This window comes from Labrus bergylta, chromosome 18, assembly GCF_963930695.1.
Source record: "Labrus bergylta chromosome 18, fLabBer1.1, whole genome shotgun sequence".
NCBI lineage: Eukaryota > Metazoa > Chordata > Actinopteri > Labriformes > Labridae > Labrus > Labrus bergylta.
This window is the reverse complement of record NC_089212.1, coordinates 16,652,092-16,668,138: the sequence shown is the minus strand read 5'-3', so window position 1 is coordinate 16,668,138 and position 16,047 is coordinate 16,652,092. Positions and strand designations below refer to the sequence as shown.

General features: G+C 42.4%; 1 protein-coding gene across 5 annotated transcripts in view; it reads right to left on the bottom strand.

Moving 5' to 3' along the window:
• Positions 1 to 1,809: 1,809 nt before the first annotated feature.
• Positions 1,810 to 16,047, bottom strand: part of LOC109997972 (single-stranded DNA-binding protein 3-like) — a 35,384-nt gene continuing 21,146 nt past the window's right edge. The window contains exons 5-18 of one of the 5 annotated variants that reach the window (XM_065966167.1): positions 10,431 to 10,520; positions 7,411 to 7,494; positions 6,247 to 6,306; positions 6,084 to 6,150; positions 5,677 to 5,741; positions 5,328 to 5,389; positions 5,160 to 5,205; positions 4,820 to 4,855; positions 4,605 to 4,695; positions 4,352 to 4,422; positions 3,601 to 3,679; positions 3,470 to 3,498; positions 3,231 to 3,332; positions 1,810 to 2,192 (exon numbers count right to left, since the gene is read on the bottom strand). In XM_065966167.1, coding sequence (XP_065822239.1) covers positions 2,163 to 2,192; positions 3,231 to 3,332; positions 3,470 to 3,498; positions 3,601 to 3,679; positions 4,352 to 4,422; positions 4,605 to 4,695; positions 4,820 to 4,855; positions 5,160 to 5,205; positions 5,328 to 5,389; positions 5,677 to 5,741; positions 6,084 to 6,150; positions 6,247 to 6,306; positions 7,411 to 7,494; positions 10,431 to 10,520 — 912 coding nt within the window. In that variant the 3' untranslated portion in view covers positions 1,810 to 2,162. The remainder of the gene's footprint in view (positions 2,193 to 3,230; positions 3,333 to 3,469; positions 3,499 to 3,600; positions 3,680 to 4,351; positions 4,423 to 4,604; positions 4,696 to 4,819; positions 4,856 to 5,159; positions 5,206 to 5,327; positions 5,390 to 5,676; positions 5,742 to 6,083; positions 6,151 to 6,246; positions 6,307 to 7,410; positions 7,495 to 10,430; positions 10,521 to 16,047) is intronic. The other 4 variants (XM_065966169.1, XM_065966168.1, XM_065966170.1 and 1 more) reach the window with 4 other exon arrangements.

Sequence of the window (16,047 nt, the reverse complement as noted above, 5' to 3'; positions counted from 1 at the left end):
GGGGGGGGGTTGGACAAGACTCCTGTTTAATTTATACGATTTCTCAAGGAAATGTGTGTGACAGTGAGTTCCCTAAAAGGCGTTCAAAAACACTTAAAAAAGATCCCTTCCTCATCCTCTCTGATGCACAATTAAGCCCACCCTCTTTCTTTTTTTTTTTTTTTTGTCTGTGATGAGAAGAAATAGCATAATAGTCTATAGCAGCTCCAGTTTGTGTTTGTCATCATTCATATCATTTCTTGAGTAAAAGACACACCATCTCTGCACAAATACACACAGTCGCCCCGAATCTGCCTTTTTTTCTGATCAACTGTCGTCGTGATCTGAAAAATATCAAAACATGTCAATGATATCAAAATGCATTTTACAGTATTTACAACACAATGAAATCAAAAGATGGAGGGGTTGTACAAAAAAAATCAGAGGGTTGTGTGATTGTGTGTGGATTCTGGCCCGTCTGTGAGGAGAGGAAAGGGAGGGCGGAGGTCTTGATGAGCAAAGAAGAAGAGGGGGGGGGGGGCATAAGTTACAGAGCAACAGAAGCAATGCCTTGATACTTCCTTGTCCTGCTCTGCTCCCACGTTAAACAAGTCAGCAGAGAGCCGGAAGTCCTTCCCCAGAAGCGACCGCTGCATGTACTGTATGTATGACAACTAAAGTCTGGGAGCTAAACTGACCGGTGCGTGAAAGCAAATTTCCATAAAGTACAGACATACATCACAGTGTGTTGAGGACTTCTTAGTTACCAGAGACAATCCAAGAGTTCATTAAGGTCGGCAGATTGTAAACATTGCCTAACTACACGTTGGAGTGAACATCAAGCCAAGTGGGTGGCTGTAGTTGGAGCAGCATGAGGTGGGGTCAAAAAGGAGTCTAACGCTGTCAGACGGAGGAGGCTGAGACGCGGCTGTCTGGATCTGCATATTTACACACTTGCTACTAGTTCTGCAGTAAAGAAAAAAAACAACAACCCAGGGATAACACTTAGAAAAAAAAAAGGAAAAAAGGTTAACAACGAGTCATGAGACAAATTTTAAGTACATAAATAAATAGAGCTGTGCATATCACTGCATGGAAGCTACTAAAAACAGGAGCTGCTTCTTCTTCTTCGTCTTCTGGTTTGGAAGTTAAGAATTTGAACTGGTTAAAAAAAAAAAAAAAAAACTTAAAACGAAAAGGGACGATCAATTAGTACCGTGATGGGTTACCTGCAGGGGGCACTGTGTTTACGTGGAGCCGCATGTCACAGCAGGTTTATTTCGGACTTGTGTGCACGTATGCCGTCTTCATCATAACAATGTGCCCTTAGAAACAACACAAATTAGACCCTAATCTTAAAATGATCATAAAAATAGCATTAATAACAATACAATAATAAAAATAGCAATGGTACAATACATACACAAAAATGAAAAATAATAATAAGTTCACTGATCATCACAACACCTCTGTTCAAAAAAAAATGTACACACAGAAACAACATGGAGGGTAAACGGGTCCGTTTGTCTGACCCACAACTGAATCCATCGGAAGGAGAATGACCCAAAAAAAAAAAAAAAAAAAAAAGAGAGACAACAGTTTTTCAAAAGTCCAAAAGTGGTTGTTGAGAAGCTTCCAGGCAGCGGCTAAAAAGATCCAGCACTGTGGAGGGCTGTCTTATCAGTCTCCTCTCTACCTTTCTCTCTGTTTGTCCTCCTCCCCTTCGCTCATTGTCTAGAACCTGACAGGAAGCCAGGGAGGCCGGGGCCGGAGTCAGAGAGGAGGCCCTTCCTGTTGCTCTGCGACTGCTTCCTGTTCAGAGCGGCGGCCATCTTGCAGGCTCCAGGAGGGCCCGTCTTAATTAGAGTCCCAGCATGCTCAAGGGCTGTCCCAGAGGTCTGCGTGGCCGTAGGGTCCCGAGTGAGGGGGGAGGGGGCAGGGCGGGGCGGGGGGAAGAGGAGCAGGGGAATTGTGGATCCCGTGGAGGATGTGGAGGATTCAGGAGGCAAAGGATGTGTGTGTGTGTGTGTGTGTGTGTGTGTGTGTAAGTCAGGAGGGGAGGTGGTCCAATCCCGGGAAAAATACGGATTGAATTGAAGAAGAAAAAAAAAAAAATCAGGTGCAGGGAGTCAAAAATAGGGAAGGTAAAAAGAACAAAAGTACAAAAAAGAGGAAAAATAAAATCACACACTCATCGTCATGTTGGGTGAATACTGAAAAGAGAGAGAGGGAAAGAGCAGGAGGGCACAGATGAGTGGATGTGTCACTGACCACCTTTAAACACCACAGGGCGCCCACACCCAGCGCTGCAGAGCTACCGAGGCACAGACAGATACTGGCAAAGGCTCAAGTAATCCCATTAGTGATAATAAAGGCTGGATGTTCAACCTCAGCACAGACAGCAGAGCATATTTAATACAAACGTGGACTACACTGTAAGATTTAAATTTGAAGTTTTTTCTGATTTCTATGACACAATGTTCCACAACAGCAGTAAGCATTTTGTTTACATGTGGAATTCTTTAGTTCTTTTAGAATAAATGATTTTCATTAGAAAAGTATCTTTGCTCGTCTTTATAAAATGTTTAATATCTCCCAGCTCTGCTGCTGATCAGGAAAATCAAAAAATGTAAAAGATCCAGTCTGTGCACTCTGTGGCTCTCCAGTTGGAGGGTAATAGACCATCAATATGTACACCATACAATCAACAGACTCCCCGACCCCCGACCCTCACACCCACCACCGGTATCTACTTCAAAACTCAACTTAAAGATACTAAGCATTACTTTGTTTCATTTTTTGGGAATATCTTAATTTCCCATGAAAGTAGTCCAGATGTGAAACATTCTGTGTCTCTTAAAGAATCTTTGATACAGAGGGTAAACAATGAACTTCTAAGTGATTAGTAAGCGGTTACAATGCAAGCAGAACACTAGGAAGTGAATTACATGTAGGCAGCGCACAGACTGCAGCTCAGGTTGAGAGATTTTTTTTTTTACTTGATATAAGCAAAATTGGTGAAGAACCAAAAAACAGGTACCCAACTGCGACTACACTGCCACCTTGATTAATCTGAAGCGCTTCGCTAACCTTGCAGTTGAAAAGACGATTAAACAAAAAAAAAAGGTGACATGGCACAGATTGATAAAGAGCATCATTAACCCTCTGCTTGCATTTACCCACTGGTTTATGTATGGACATCAAGGATAACTGTTAAGGGTTGTGAGATGTCAACCACTCGCTCTACTCACACTTTCGCTTTGGAATGGGTTCAAGAAGTTGCCGCCCATTTCGCCGTCATCTCTCGGCGTCCCGGGGGGGTTGTTCATGCCCCCCATGTTATTTGGGGAGCTCTGGATGTAAAGAAGAACAAGACTGATGAGAAGGCTTCTTAAAAACAGAACGTTTAATGTTGTGCAAAGTATTTTCTCCTTTATAAAATCACTCAGCTAAAAAAAAAAAAAAAAAAAAAAGGGATCGAGTAACTCACCTTTGGCAACCCGTCCATATCCCCAGACCCTGAGGGGGGGGAACAGAGAGGGTTGTTTTTCATTAATCTTAATCCAAAATAAAGCACTGTTCTAGTTCACTCTTATGAAACAGCACTGTGTTAAAACCCACCTAGTGATCCGTTCATGTGGTGTGGCTCCATGGCTCCCATCGCTCCCATTGGCCCGTCAGGCCCGGGTCCCATAGGGAACTGGAACAAAGACGCAGAGCAAACCAACCTTACAAATGACTCGCACGTTATTTTTTTTTATGTTTGACCTCTTTGATACAGCCATGCTATTTTCAGCTGAGGGTGAAGAAGAGATTACTTAATTTACTCTCCCTGGCTCATTTCCACTCTGTTCTTGCTGAGCTCAGCATGGGACCATTATGTTTCTCTAACGCCGCTGTTCTACGGGTGCCCAGTCATGTGGCTACAGAGCCTGTTTGAGCTGGGTTCAATCTTTTGGGCAAGGTTGTGCAATTTCAATTAGAACAACAGCTGTAATGGCTTTAAGCCGACTATGAACCTGGAAAAGTTAAACCTTCAAAATAAAATGTTTTTAGGTGAAAATATTTTGTTGTGAGAAACTTTTGATGCCCCCTGTGCACAAAGCTGTACTTCTTAATTCTTTGATGATATGACCTGTACATACATACAACTCACTGAGAATGTTTGCAGTGGAAAACGTAAACAAAGGCTGTTTTCAGCAGTGTGCTGCAATCGTCTCATCTGGCAGTGACCAGGCTGCACTTGTTCCAGGCATTGAAAATAACCGTCTAGAACTAATCAATCTTAATTGGCATCAGGTTCATTTCAGCCTTTTTTTTAGTCGTTAAAAACTCAAAAGGAGCTTTAACTTGAATGTGATGAGAGACTCACGTTGGGTCTGTTGCCTCCTGGTCCGATGGGATTCATCATCGTGTAGATGTTTTCACTTGAGTTAGTCGAATCTAAGGAGAAAAAAAGAACCTTTAGTGACATCATAATAGGGAACGACTCTTATCATGCAAATACTTTAAGTTATGTACAATATAAGGTGAAAAATGAAAATATTCAAAAATAACATTGTTTGGTTGGTGAGGGGACACGTTCATGCTTGGTTAGTGCGGAGAGATGGAGTTGTTTTTATTACAAGTGTTTGCGCTGGGGACATAGTTAGGTGACGCACCACCTGGGCTGGGCATGATGGGAGTTCCAGGTGGACCTCCTCCTCCTGGAGGACCCTGGGGAACAATACATGATTGAGGTTAACATTTTTATGGTCAGGACATGACTACATCAGCTTAATGTGAGGTAGTGTGCAGGATTGCAGGAGAGCTTCTTTGGTGTTGATAGATTTGAACTCACCACATAGTTTCCTGGAGATGAGGAGGAGTAGGCTATCTGTAGGGACGAAGGGGAAAAAGATCATTAGATGAGTCAGAGGAATGTGACCCTATTCAGGGGGGACAACATGTGTGGAAATCTTTACAAATCAACTATCATAGCTTATACAATCAGATTGATGCAAGAAGTACTTTAAATGTTCACACTGTTATCTTGATAGTTATACAAAGACTTCAAATTTAAGTTTCCAAAAGGCCAACAGTTTTCTGAGCAGCTGAGAAGTTTTTCATTGCATTAAAAGTGTTTCTTTCACCTTCAGTGTACATGGTCATGTACAAAAGGATAAAGGTTTATGACTTACAGAGTTAGCGTTAGGTCCTGGCCAAGGCCCTCTTCCTCCAGGACCCCTGAGGCAAAGAGAAGAGAAGGAAGAAGACATTAAGGATAAAAAGCACGGCTTAATGTGCACCAAAACCCTGATCGAAAGTAATTTGGTTTCATTAGAAAAATTAAAGATGTTGTAACTTACATGTTCATTCCTGGCATCGGGCCGCCCATGGAGTTAGGAGGAGGCCTCATACCTCCATAATTCTGTAAAAAGATACATTGTTAGAACTTTTTTGTAAGATTTTGATAATTAAATATGACATATAAGTATAGTATAAATAGGTATAAATATGACACATAAATCACTGGACTATAACGATACAAGCATGAAGAAATTGCAATTCAACAAAAGGACACATTTTAAGTCTATAAGAGCAGAAAGATTTACATCGACATTTAAACATTAAAAGCTAATTTTCCACTTTGTGGACAAATAAAGTTCTATTCTACTAAAATTATAATACATCTGTTTGTGTCGTTTCCGTTCGTACCTGTGGGCCCATGGCCATTCCTCGAGGAGGATTCATCCTCATTGGTCCACCCATGTTAGGATGTCCTGCAAGAGCAAACACCAGGGTCAAACCTCTGATAACTACACACTGCACAGGACACACCAATGGTAGTCTAAGTCCTGATGTAGCTGCTCTCTAAAGCAGGAGTTAAGACATGTCACAGACGATGCTCTATTCAGATGACTTAAACCACAACAGACCCCCTTCAGGAGCCCGACACACACACACTTACCTTTAAAGGGTGGATGTTAATCATGGTATTAATCTTTAATTTATTCATTTATCTTGTAAGAAATGTCAATAAAAAAGATTTCAAGTATTCTGACACAATCATAATCCTTCAAATGATGACAATCAGAAATGTTATTTTCTGTAAAATGTTTTACCTTGCGGTCTTGTCGGGTCTAAACTGTTTGGCAGAAGAGGCTGAGATCCAGGGATTCCCCCAGGAGGCTGAGAGGAAAACAGACATGGGATATGGTTAAAAATACTGACTCCCCTTTATGCATAAAATTTAAAAAAAAAGGGGAAAACACACTGCATTAGTACCTGATTTGGCATTCGAAGTGAGGGACGGGGTCCACCTGGATACCGTGGTGACATGAAGGGCTGCAGAGAGAGAGAGGGGGGAAAGAGAGGGAGATAAAGGGTTGATGGGGGTGAAACATGTGGGGAGAAAAGGGACACAGACAAACAAAAACATTTTCATTATTGATTCATCCTGGAGCCCTCAAACAGGGGCAGCACTGAGGATACACAGCCGGACACGATGGGGTGGGAGAATGAATGACACTGAAGGAAATCCATCAACACATCCGACTGATAACACACAAAAAATACACCAAAGTCTGTGTTTAATTAGATCATGAATGCATGCTTAAACACACACTCAAAGCAAGGATTTGTGTGTGTGTGTGTGTCAGTCTCTGTGTGTGTGTAAAGACATGGTTCACACAGCTCCCTGCCTGTTCTCACTGTGGTGTAAGCTGATTCGGCCTGTGGTCTGCCTGGCGTAGTTAGAGACACCTCAGGCCAACAACACTGTCCAAAAACCTTAGAGAAAGCATGTCCACATTCTCTCACACACCGGACTGAAACCAGAAACCACATGAATGAAGAGCCGGGCAGCCGCAGCTAATAGGCAGAGGCTTTTCCTCCCGATGTGTCATGTGTAGCTACTGTTCTGAATAAGTGTTGAAACACACACCGAGCCTGAGAATTAAAATATACGTAAATACATCAGTACTCTCTCCACTAACCCACCCATATCGTACATTTATGTGATATACATACCCTGTTTTATTCATAATGCACAAGAAGTAGTAAGCAGGCAGAGCAGAGTGTGTGTGTTAAAAGAGTGGAGGAGCAGATAAGCGTGCAACCCCCCACAAGCTGCTCCGGGGGCGGGGCGAGGAGTGAATTATTCATCCCACACAGCCGACGCTGAACCTCGGTGAGGAGCGGGCCCTGCTGCCTCATGATGCTCAGCTTTCATAAAAAAAAAAAAAAAAAAGGAAGCTGGAGACTGGAGGGGTCTACGAGGGGTTAGGCACAGCATAACAGGAGCTACCCGAGCTTGAGGGTAGGAGGTGAAGGAGAGGAGGAAGTGTGCGAGTTAGTGAATGGAAAGGAAGGAGAGATTGTGTGTGGGCGAGGGGAGGGGGGGGCAATGAAAGAGAGAGGGGTGTTTGAGAGAAAGTGTTTGCATCTTACCTGACCGTGGGGTCCCATCATGGGGTTGCTGGGGTTGTGTGGGGGGGGCTGTGCGTGGGGGGACTGCTGAGAGCCGGGTGGTCCCTTTAAGAAAGAAGAGCGATATCAGAGAGGGGAGGGCCCAAAGAGGTGGGGGGGGAGAGTGGGGTTTACACCTGGAGAAGTTACCCAATCAGAGTCATGAGAAAGAGGAAGACAGTGGTGGGACCTTTTGGGGGGGGGGTTCTCAAGGTTGAGGAAGAATAAGAGAAGCAAGGAGAAGGTAAAGCTGGGGAAATCTTCAGTTCAAATAATGTAACTCGTTTAGATGAAGCACAGAATTAAAAGCCAAAGCACAACAGGATAACAGTCTGAATCTGCCTTTTTTTGCCCAAACAAGCAGTGTAACTTAACTAAGACGTGATCCTCTGGACCCTTGGGTTAGAGAACAAAATGTAGTTTCCCTGTCAGCCACATGGGGGCAGTGTTGCAGAAGAATCGCTGCAATGGACAAGCAGAAGCAGCAGCGGCAGCAGCAGCAGCAGCAGCAGGACAGGCACTACTGTTGACTTAAAACCTCAATGCCAAAAAAACAAAAAACAAGCTTAAATTCTTCCAGATTATTGTGAGGCTCCTTAAAAGTTACAATGTGTAAAAACAACGCCGGCTCTCTGGGCACACTGCTGTGTTACTGCTGACATTTTACACCAAGACAAGAGGTGAATGACCCCTAATAAATAACTCTGCAACCATTTCTCTTGTCATGTATCTGCTCTAGCGGTCAGGATTTGCTTCAGTGGGTTTCACTTTTTACATGAAGTTAGCAAGAACAAGCATGTGTTCAGTTTGAGCTCAATGAATGACTATAGATAGAAATGTAGAACATAAGTGTGAGGCTGAGTATCAAACGTCTGCAAGTGACCTTTGTGAGCACTAAGTTTCAAACATTGTCAATTAGCAAAACTGGCATTTAATGCCTAGCCCAGGGCTGCAACTCATGATTAGTTTACTGTTTTATCACTTTAGAATAACTACTTGAACCTTTTTGAACTCCAAATAGTTCAGTTTAGCTATGAACTGTAACCAGCCACAGATGAAATTAAAATGTATTAACACAAACCCTTAAGTTCTTCATGTAAGGATACAGTTTACCATGGCTTGCTGTGGTGCTCAAACAAATAAAAAACTGAATGAAAATGAATTACCGGTATAACAAAGTTAAATAACTTAACAAAAAGAGGACTGACTAGTTAAGTGTTGTTTTGATAATCAGACTTTTCAGACTGACATCTGATCCAATTGTTTTACTACTGATTCAGTCAATTAAACACACTGATTGTTTAAGAAGTTTTAAAATACGAACACGGTTAATCTACTCAATGTTAAAAGCTTGATTGTTTTACTCATGAGGGTTTCTTACTACTACAGTATCCAATCATATGAACCATGGTGTTTGTTTTTAAGGGGAAAACTGAAGAGAAAATTGTTGCTTTATTTGTCATCATTTGTAATTAGTGTTTGAGCCAATAGTTCTTGAATTCGAACATATTTGGAAAAAGTTATTGTACAGCCTATTGTATCAAAATCATTGACCACTAGAGGCCGCTACATCTCTTATTAACATCGGGTTTATATTTATGAGAGTTAAGTGTGAAACGTATTGATAAGGTGTCTGAAACCTCAAAATCATAATGAGACTACTGAAAACCAACCAAGGTCGTACATGACCTCAAAGCACAAACCATAGCTGCAGAGAACAAAGTTCCCATTATACTAGTGTCCGGTGAACCCATCACACACACACACACGCACACACACACACAACCATCCACACACACACAAACACAAAAACCCTCTTCCAATCTCACCTAATGTTATAAATAGCATTTCTATGCATCTCTACTCACGCTTTTTCCTCCTCATCCTTCCCCTTGGTAATACAACCCCCTCCCCCCCTCCTCGTGATCAGTAAGCAAACAATGAAGTGGTAGGTCGCCACAGCAACAAACACTGGGCCACAATCTTGGTGGCACTGATCTTTCACATTTCCCTCTCTTCTTCTTCTTCTTCTTCTTCTTCTCCTCCTCACTTGTCCTCATCCCTCTCCATCCTGTTACTCACTTCTCCTCTCTCTCCTGCTCTCCTCCACCACCTTATCGTGCCTCCTGCCAAATGCCAGTGCTGTCCATCACACCACTGCATCACAGAGGATGTGTGTGCGTGTGTATATGTGTGTTTTTTGTGACAGCCTGCGCATGTGTTTGTGTGTCTCATTCTCTTCACTCTTCAGACAGCCATCTCCCACACTAAAACCTTTCCCTTCACAGAGCCGAGACGGGTCAGAGACAGAGACGGAGATGGAGACGGAGGAGCGGAGAGAGGATGAAAAACGGGGACGGCTGAATCATGAATCGGACAAACAGAAGCTCGGCGAGGGCGAGCCGCAGATGCATAAACGACATGAGCATCAGAGGCTCTGGTGGGTGTAAATATCAAGAGCGGAATAAATGATGTTTTGAAAAATGTAGGAAGAAGGAAAAACAAGTGGGAGAGTTGGAATGGAGGTGTCATCTGATCAAACTTCACTTAATTACCAGGAAACTACAAAAGCTTGATGTCTGATGATATATCTTACAATACTATTGAGGTTAACAACCATTTCATGATCGGTATATGTCTGACTAACTGTATACATGCTGTCACTGTTGAACAGCAGACTTTCTATCAGTCATGACAGTTCAAACAATAATACAAAAACGTATTGGGACTAGTGAAAAACACCTCACTACAAAGTTGGTTATTTTATGTTTAGGAAAAAGAGAAACTACATTTTTCTGTTGTAATAAACAATTCAAAGAAACATATTAGCTGCAAAACTCATCATCACAAAGCTGTAAAAAGCAAAGGAAGTGTACTTCCTTTATTCCAGAGAGTTAGCAATGGATACATTGGTGGAGATAAGGGACAGAAAAATGACTTTTGGAGGGAATGAAGAGAGATGGAGGAGTGTAAGGGACGGTGATAGAAGAGGTTAAGCATACCTGGAAGAATCCTGGGGGCATGGGACCACCTGGCATGGCGTCATTGGGGGGCATGTTGCCCATCACAGGGCTGGGTGCTGCCGCTGCGCTCTGAAACACACAAACATGATGATTAAAGCATGATGATTAAAGCATGGTGTACCCCACGGAAATGTTTGTGCACGTCTCGATGCACTAGCCAGCAAATGACTACAGGGGGCAGTGTCTGCGCCTGCAATCACTACAAACTCCTGCCCCCCCCGCCCCCTTCTCCTCTACAGTTTAAAGGTTAATTCAGAAAGTGTCTCCATTACAAACCGTAAACTGTGCACTCATCTCTGCGGTAGAGAGAGAGGAGAGTCCGGCCTACAAGACTAGACATTCAGGAAACAAGAAAAGTACTTACTGCACTGACCAATGAGATCTGTTGTTTTTTTGTTTTTCAGTTTAAAGCTCATAAACGTTTAAGATCTCCTATTGTTATGGTTATTCTCTTACAGAAAAAACAAAGATCTGTTACTTTTTTTTTTTGCCCTTCTAAGATCACACTCACACTAGGCTCAGTTGCTCCGCACTGTGCCAGCTCACGACTGTCCTCCCTCCCCCCGGTGGCCTGCACTCACATTGGTCAAGACCCAACCGGGCCTGAGCAAGGTTACCTCTTGTACATACTTCATCACTTCTTAATTCGACGACACACACGTGGCTTTACATCATAAAAAGAGTCAGAGTCAGCGCAATGGAGAACAACGCAGAGAACATTTCTCGATTACATGTCCACGTGCATACCTGTGCTTGCGCTCTTCCAACTGCGCCAGGGCCAAGAAAGTGTACCATGCTTGAGCACAGTACAGAGCACTCACAATGGTCCAACAAACTGGACTTTGGGTGTGGAATGTGCCTGGGCACTGGGCTGATTGCCTCATGTGATTGCACCCTAACAAGTTGAGGTATAACCCTGACAAATACCCGAGTTTCCATAGAAGTCTGATATTATTTTGTTGTATGCAAATCATGTAAATGTGACACCTTACTTCATAGCTCTTTGGAACAATACAGAGCCCTGATCGTAAGATTTATAGTATTGGTAAGCACTTCTTAAATTACAATGTTTTGACCAATTTCATTATATCTTGATATATAGATATCAAATATTCTAAGACAATCAAAGGAGTCACTATATAGTAAAAAGTCATCAGCAAATAAGCTGAGTCTGTAGTGTTATTATATGGTACTTAAAAATAAGGACAACTTTAAACTCGTTTTATTTTCAGTTCATAATTCACCATTTCACAGTTTTAAGAACACACTATTTAAAGCAAATTTACTCCCGTCTTTGAATTTGCATATATTTGGAGTATTGGACTCTTTTTGAAAAGGGCTGTCCTGACTCCTGAGTGCAGGAGAGATGTGTGCAAACTTGAATAGAAGTAGTGGCTCAAGTAAAGTCGATTGACTCTTTATGCCTGAATGAATTGAACAAGTGATACTTTGCTCTGACATCCAGTTAGGTGAAATCATTTAAAAACAGTACAGGTATTAAAGTGTTTCTCTTGTTTGCAAAATGACGTGTAAACAGCGCTCAGAAAGCCACTTCTAAGCTTGAGCCTGCGCAAACCATTTCAGCTCAGGATTGAGTAGCCCCAAAAAAAGAAGAAAAACCAGACCAGGGCAACCTCTAGGAAGCCCAAAGAGCAAAGATGTCTGAAATCAAATTAACAACTGGTATTTAAACCTTGTGAGAACAACTTTTGGTTTTATGATCACCACATTCACCAACAATTTCTCTGTTTCCAGTCTCCTCCTTGTCAGTCAGACAATATGGAAAAACTAAAGCAGAATCTACGCTAGAGGAGAGGGGCTGAATGATTCAGCCCGGGAGTTAAATATGATATAACTGTATTCTTGTCAACACACATAGATGGAGACGCGTGTTCAGAGTGCTTACATAAGCACGCCGGAACAAACACACACATGCACACCAACGCGCAAACATCTCACACACACACACAAACAGAGACACACAAAGAGTTGCATCACAGGCTCATAAAGTGCAACCCTTCAGTACAGAGAGGCAGACAGGGGAGAACCGCAGGCTACAGGACCAGAACAGGGAGGAGGAGGAGGGGGGGGGGGGGGCAAAGACCCAGGGGAGGGAGGGGTTCTCACAAACACAGATACACACACGCAGTTCCATCAGCGCACACACCCGATAACATACAACATCCAAATGTGACAAATGCTGTATGCTTGGACAACGACGCATTCTGCCAATTACACGCATGTACACAAACACACCCGCTGCCCTTCTTCTCCTTTGTGAAACCAACGCACACATTAACTGAAAAATCACAAACACACACTGACACACACCTCCCCCCATCTTTATGCTAATTCTGCTAGTGAACATGAGCAGGCCACTGAGTCCCTGGGGAAGAAGCAGGGTCGGCTGCCTCTTTCTCTCCTCCCTGCCTCTCACTTCTTCTCCTATTCTTGCACACTTTTCTCTCCATCATTTCTCCTCTTCGTGACCCCCCTCACTTACTTCTCTGGCACGCACACACACACACACACACACACACAGATAGACACACATACACCTTCCCCTTGCCCCAACCCCTGTACTATTCCTTCCCACCAACCCCCCCACCCACCCCAGTAGGATGTCAGCAGCTTGCAGAAGCTGTTGCCATGGAGACAGGTCCTATCTGCACTCTGTCCCCCTGGCATCCCCCGCTCCAGGAGCGCAGATAGAGAGAGAGAGAGAGAGAGAGAGAGAGAGAGAGAGAGAGAGAGAGAGAGAGAGAGACAGAGAGAGAGAGAGAAAGAGAGAGAGAGAGACAGAGAGAGAAAATAAGAAGACGCAAGAGAAAGACACAGAGCGAGAATCTGAAGAAGCAAGAGAGAGGGAGAATGAGTTAGAAAATACAAGAAAGAGGCAGAGGAGGAGAAAAAAATAACTAAGAAGAAAACGGTTCCAGGAGGGAGATTTGTGTTCACAATCAATCACTTGTTCACGATATTGCTATAGACTGTTAATGATCTACTATCTGCTTTAGCGTTACACAATTTACTGACCGAAATTGAAAGCAAGTTAAAAGCACAGCGAGTGCAGTTGCCACCAGCAAAGGTAGATTTAGTATTCAGTCGGTTTTTATCAAAACCAACTAGCCTGGGGAAACACAAAAAAGGATTCAACAGTTCTGTTTTCGTTATTATTGTGGTGCCCATATATCTACCGTTGCATTTTTTACCCGCTTCTCAGAAGGACTCAAGAATCATTTTCACAAAACCCACCCTCTCTGAATCAGCATTTCTGTTCAGTCAATGTACAGATATGTCTTGTTGACATTAGTGCAGGTAAACAATGGCTGCTTATTCAGGAGAAAATGCAGGTATGAGAACAGATACCTTAGAAAACCTAGCAGACAGTCCAATCCACAACAGACTTCATTGCTGAGCCAATTAGTAAGTATAATGAACATGTGTTCTTTAAGTTGGGTTGAATTATTCATTTCCAAGCTGAATGTATGGAGAAGAACATCTGTAAATGAACAAGAGCGCAGGAGAAGCTCTGGGTGGCAGCAGAATTTGAAAGGGCTTTAATGCCTGACGTGCAGCAGGCAGGAGAAGAATATGTTTCTTTCATTGAAGCGGGCTGAAAGTTCAACGAAACCCACGGGACACATTCTCAAATGTCTGGGAATATTTACACTGTTTAAACTGTGAACCATATTTTAATGGCTCTCCTCGGCAGCTTACACAAACACAGAGGCAAAGCATCTCAGAGCCACATTTAGACAGAAATCAAATTGGTTCCGTTTTGAAGTTACCTGGCCATGAATTCGAAAGTATCTGGGCTAAAGACTGGAAATGTAGCTTATGGGTGAGGCGGCTTCAGTAGTTCTTGACGGAGAACTGATCACTTTAGCATTTTTTTATGTGTTAAATCATCATCATTCTCTGTACCTATGGAAACCTGTGTTGTTTTGAAAAACTCAAAACTATAATTAGATATTATCTTCTAATGCTATCAGGACAAACTACCTATTGGATGACTAACCGAGATGATATTGAATTGGCTGTGTATATGAGACAAATTATTTTCTTTGGCAAACATAAAGTAAGTAAAGATTGAAGATTATATGTGTTAACATCCTTTAATTCAATCAACCTGTAGAGGCAGAGCTTTTGGTCCTGTTTGTAATGAATGTATTTGATAACCAACTAAAATGTTTTCAATAACTAGCAATCTACACACAATATATTCAGTAAAAATCTCTTGCAAGGTATATTTAAGATGATGCTGATTGTGGCAATGTTTTTCAAATGTGGCAGACACAATCCCTTAACTGTCCGTAAGCAATAAAACATTCAACAGGAGTCGTGGTTTGACAACTTGATTATCAACCACTAAAATAACGTTGTTACTCTACAGGTTGACTGAACGGAAATGAAACGGCAACAACTATGGTAAGGGATTTATCATTTATAAAGGATTTTAATTGTTTAGTTCCTTTTTTACTTGGAGTTTAGGAGTGATGGTTGGACCTCAGACATCTGGTTTGGGGATGATGATGTGCATTCTTCCACTGTATTCAGTTGCATTTCAGACAAAATAATCATGAAAGAAATATTAGTCTAAAAACCAGTTAGAATAAAAGTATCACAGATACAAACGGACAGGCAAAGACATCCTGATGATGTATCTGAAGTGTCTTTCTCCAGGTTTGATCTGTATGAAGCAGGTTGAGATCTCACTTAAGGCTTAAAAGCTGCACTGAGCTGGGGCGGTTGCCATAGACTGGCTGTAGCCTGGGTTAATGAGAATTCTCTTGTGGTTCTACTGCCCAGATGTAAACAAGCAAAGTGAACAGATACATTCTGGCAGTATTTTGATGTAGAAAACTGAGATTTAAATGTATGTAGGCTGTGTCAGGTTACTCTGGTATATTGATTGTAGCAATGAGTACACTGGCATGTGGAAGTTGATCTTGAAGAAGGACTGAAGGCTGGCATTGTTGGCACACATTCCTAGTGAGGAACATGCTTACAAGCAGAAAAGACGATGCTGCTTCACAAAGAAAAAAAAACTGTCTCATTAGCAGCAATTACAATTTTAAGGAATTTAAAGAAGCTGGAGCAGTCATATCTTTGTTCACAGATTATACAATGGGGGCGCTGGTGGTGCAGTGGTTAGAGCATGCGCCCCATGTGTGGAGGCTGTGGTCCTGGGTTCAAATCCGACCTGTGGCTCCTTTCCCGCATGTCATTCCCTACTCTCTTTCTCCCTGATTTCCGACTCTATCCACTGTCCTGTCTCTCTAATAAAAAAGGCACAAAATGCCCAAAAATAAAAATCTTTAAAGATTATACAATGACCAAAACAAATACTCCACTAGGAGAAGTGTTGTGAAATTTCTTTCCAACACTCACAGTTCTCAGCTTTATTCCCCTGAAGAACTACCATTACATCTTCACAACAAAATGTTATAACTTAGCAGCCTTGATCCAGTCGTTACCCTCTGTGAGGACAGCATGCGGGTCTTGCTTTTCCTCCTTAGTACAAACCCACCATGTTGATGAATAATCCATCACAGAACAAAAGACTAATGATCTGATTGGTCGGTAGGGTACA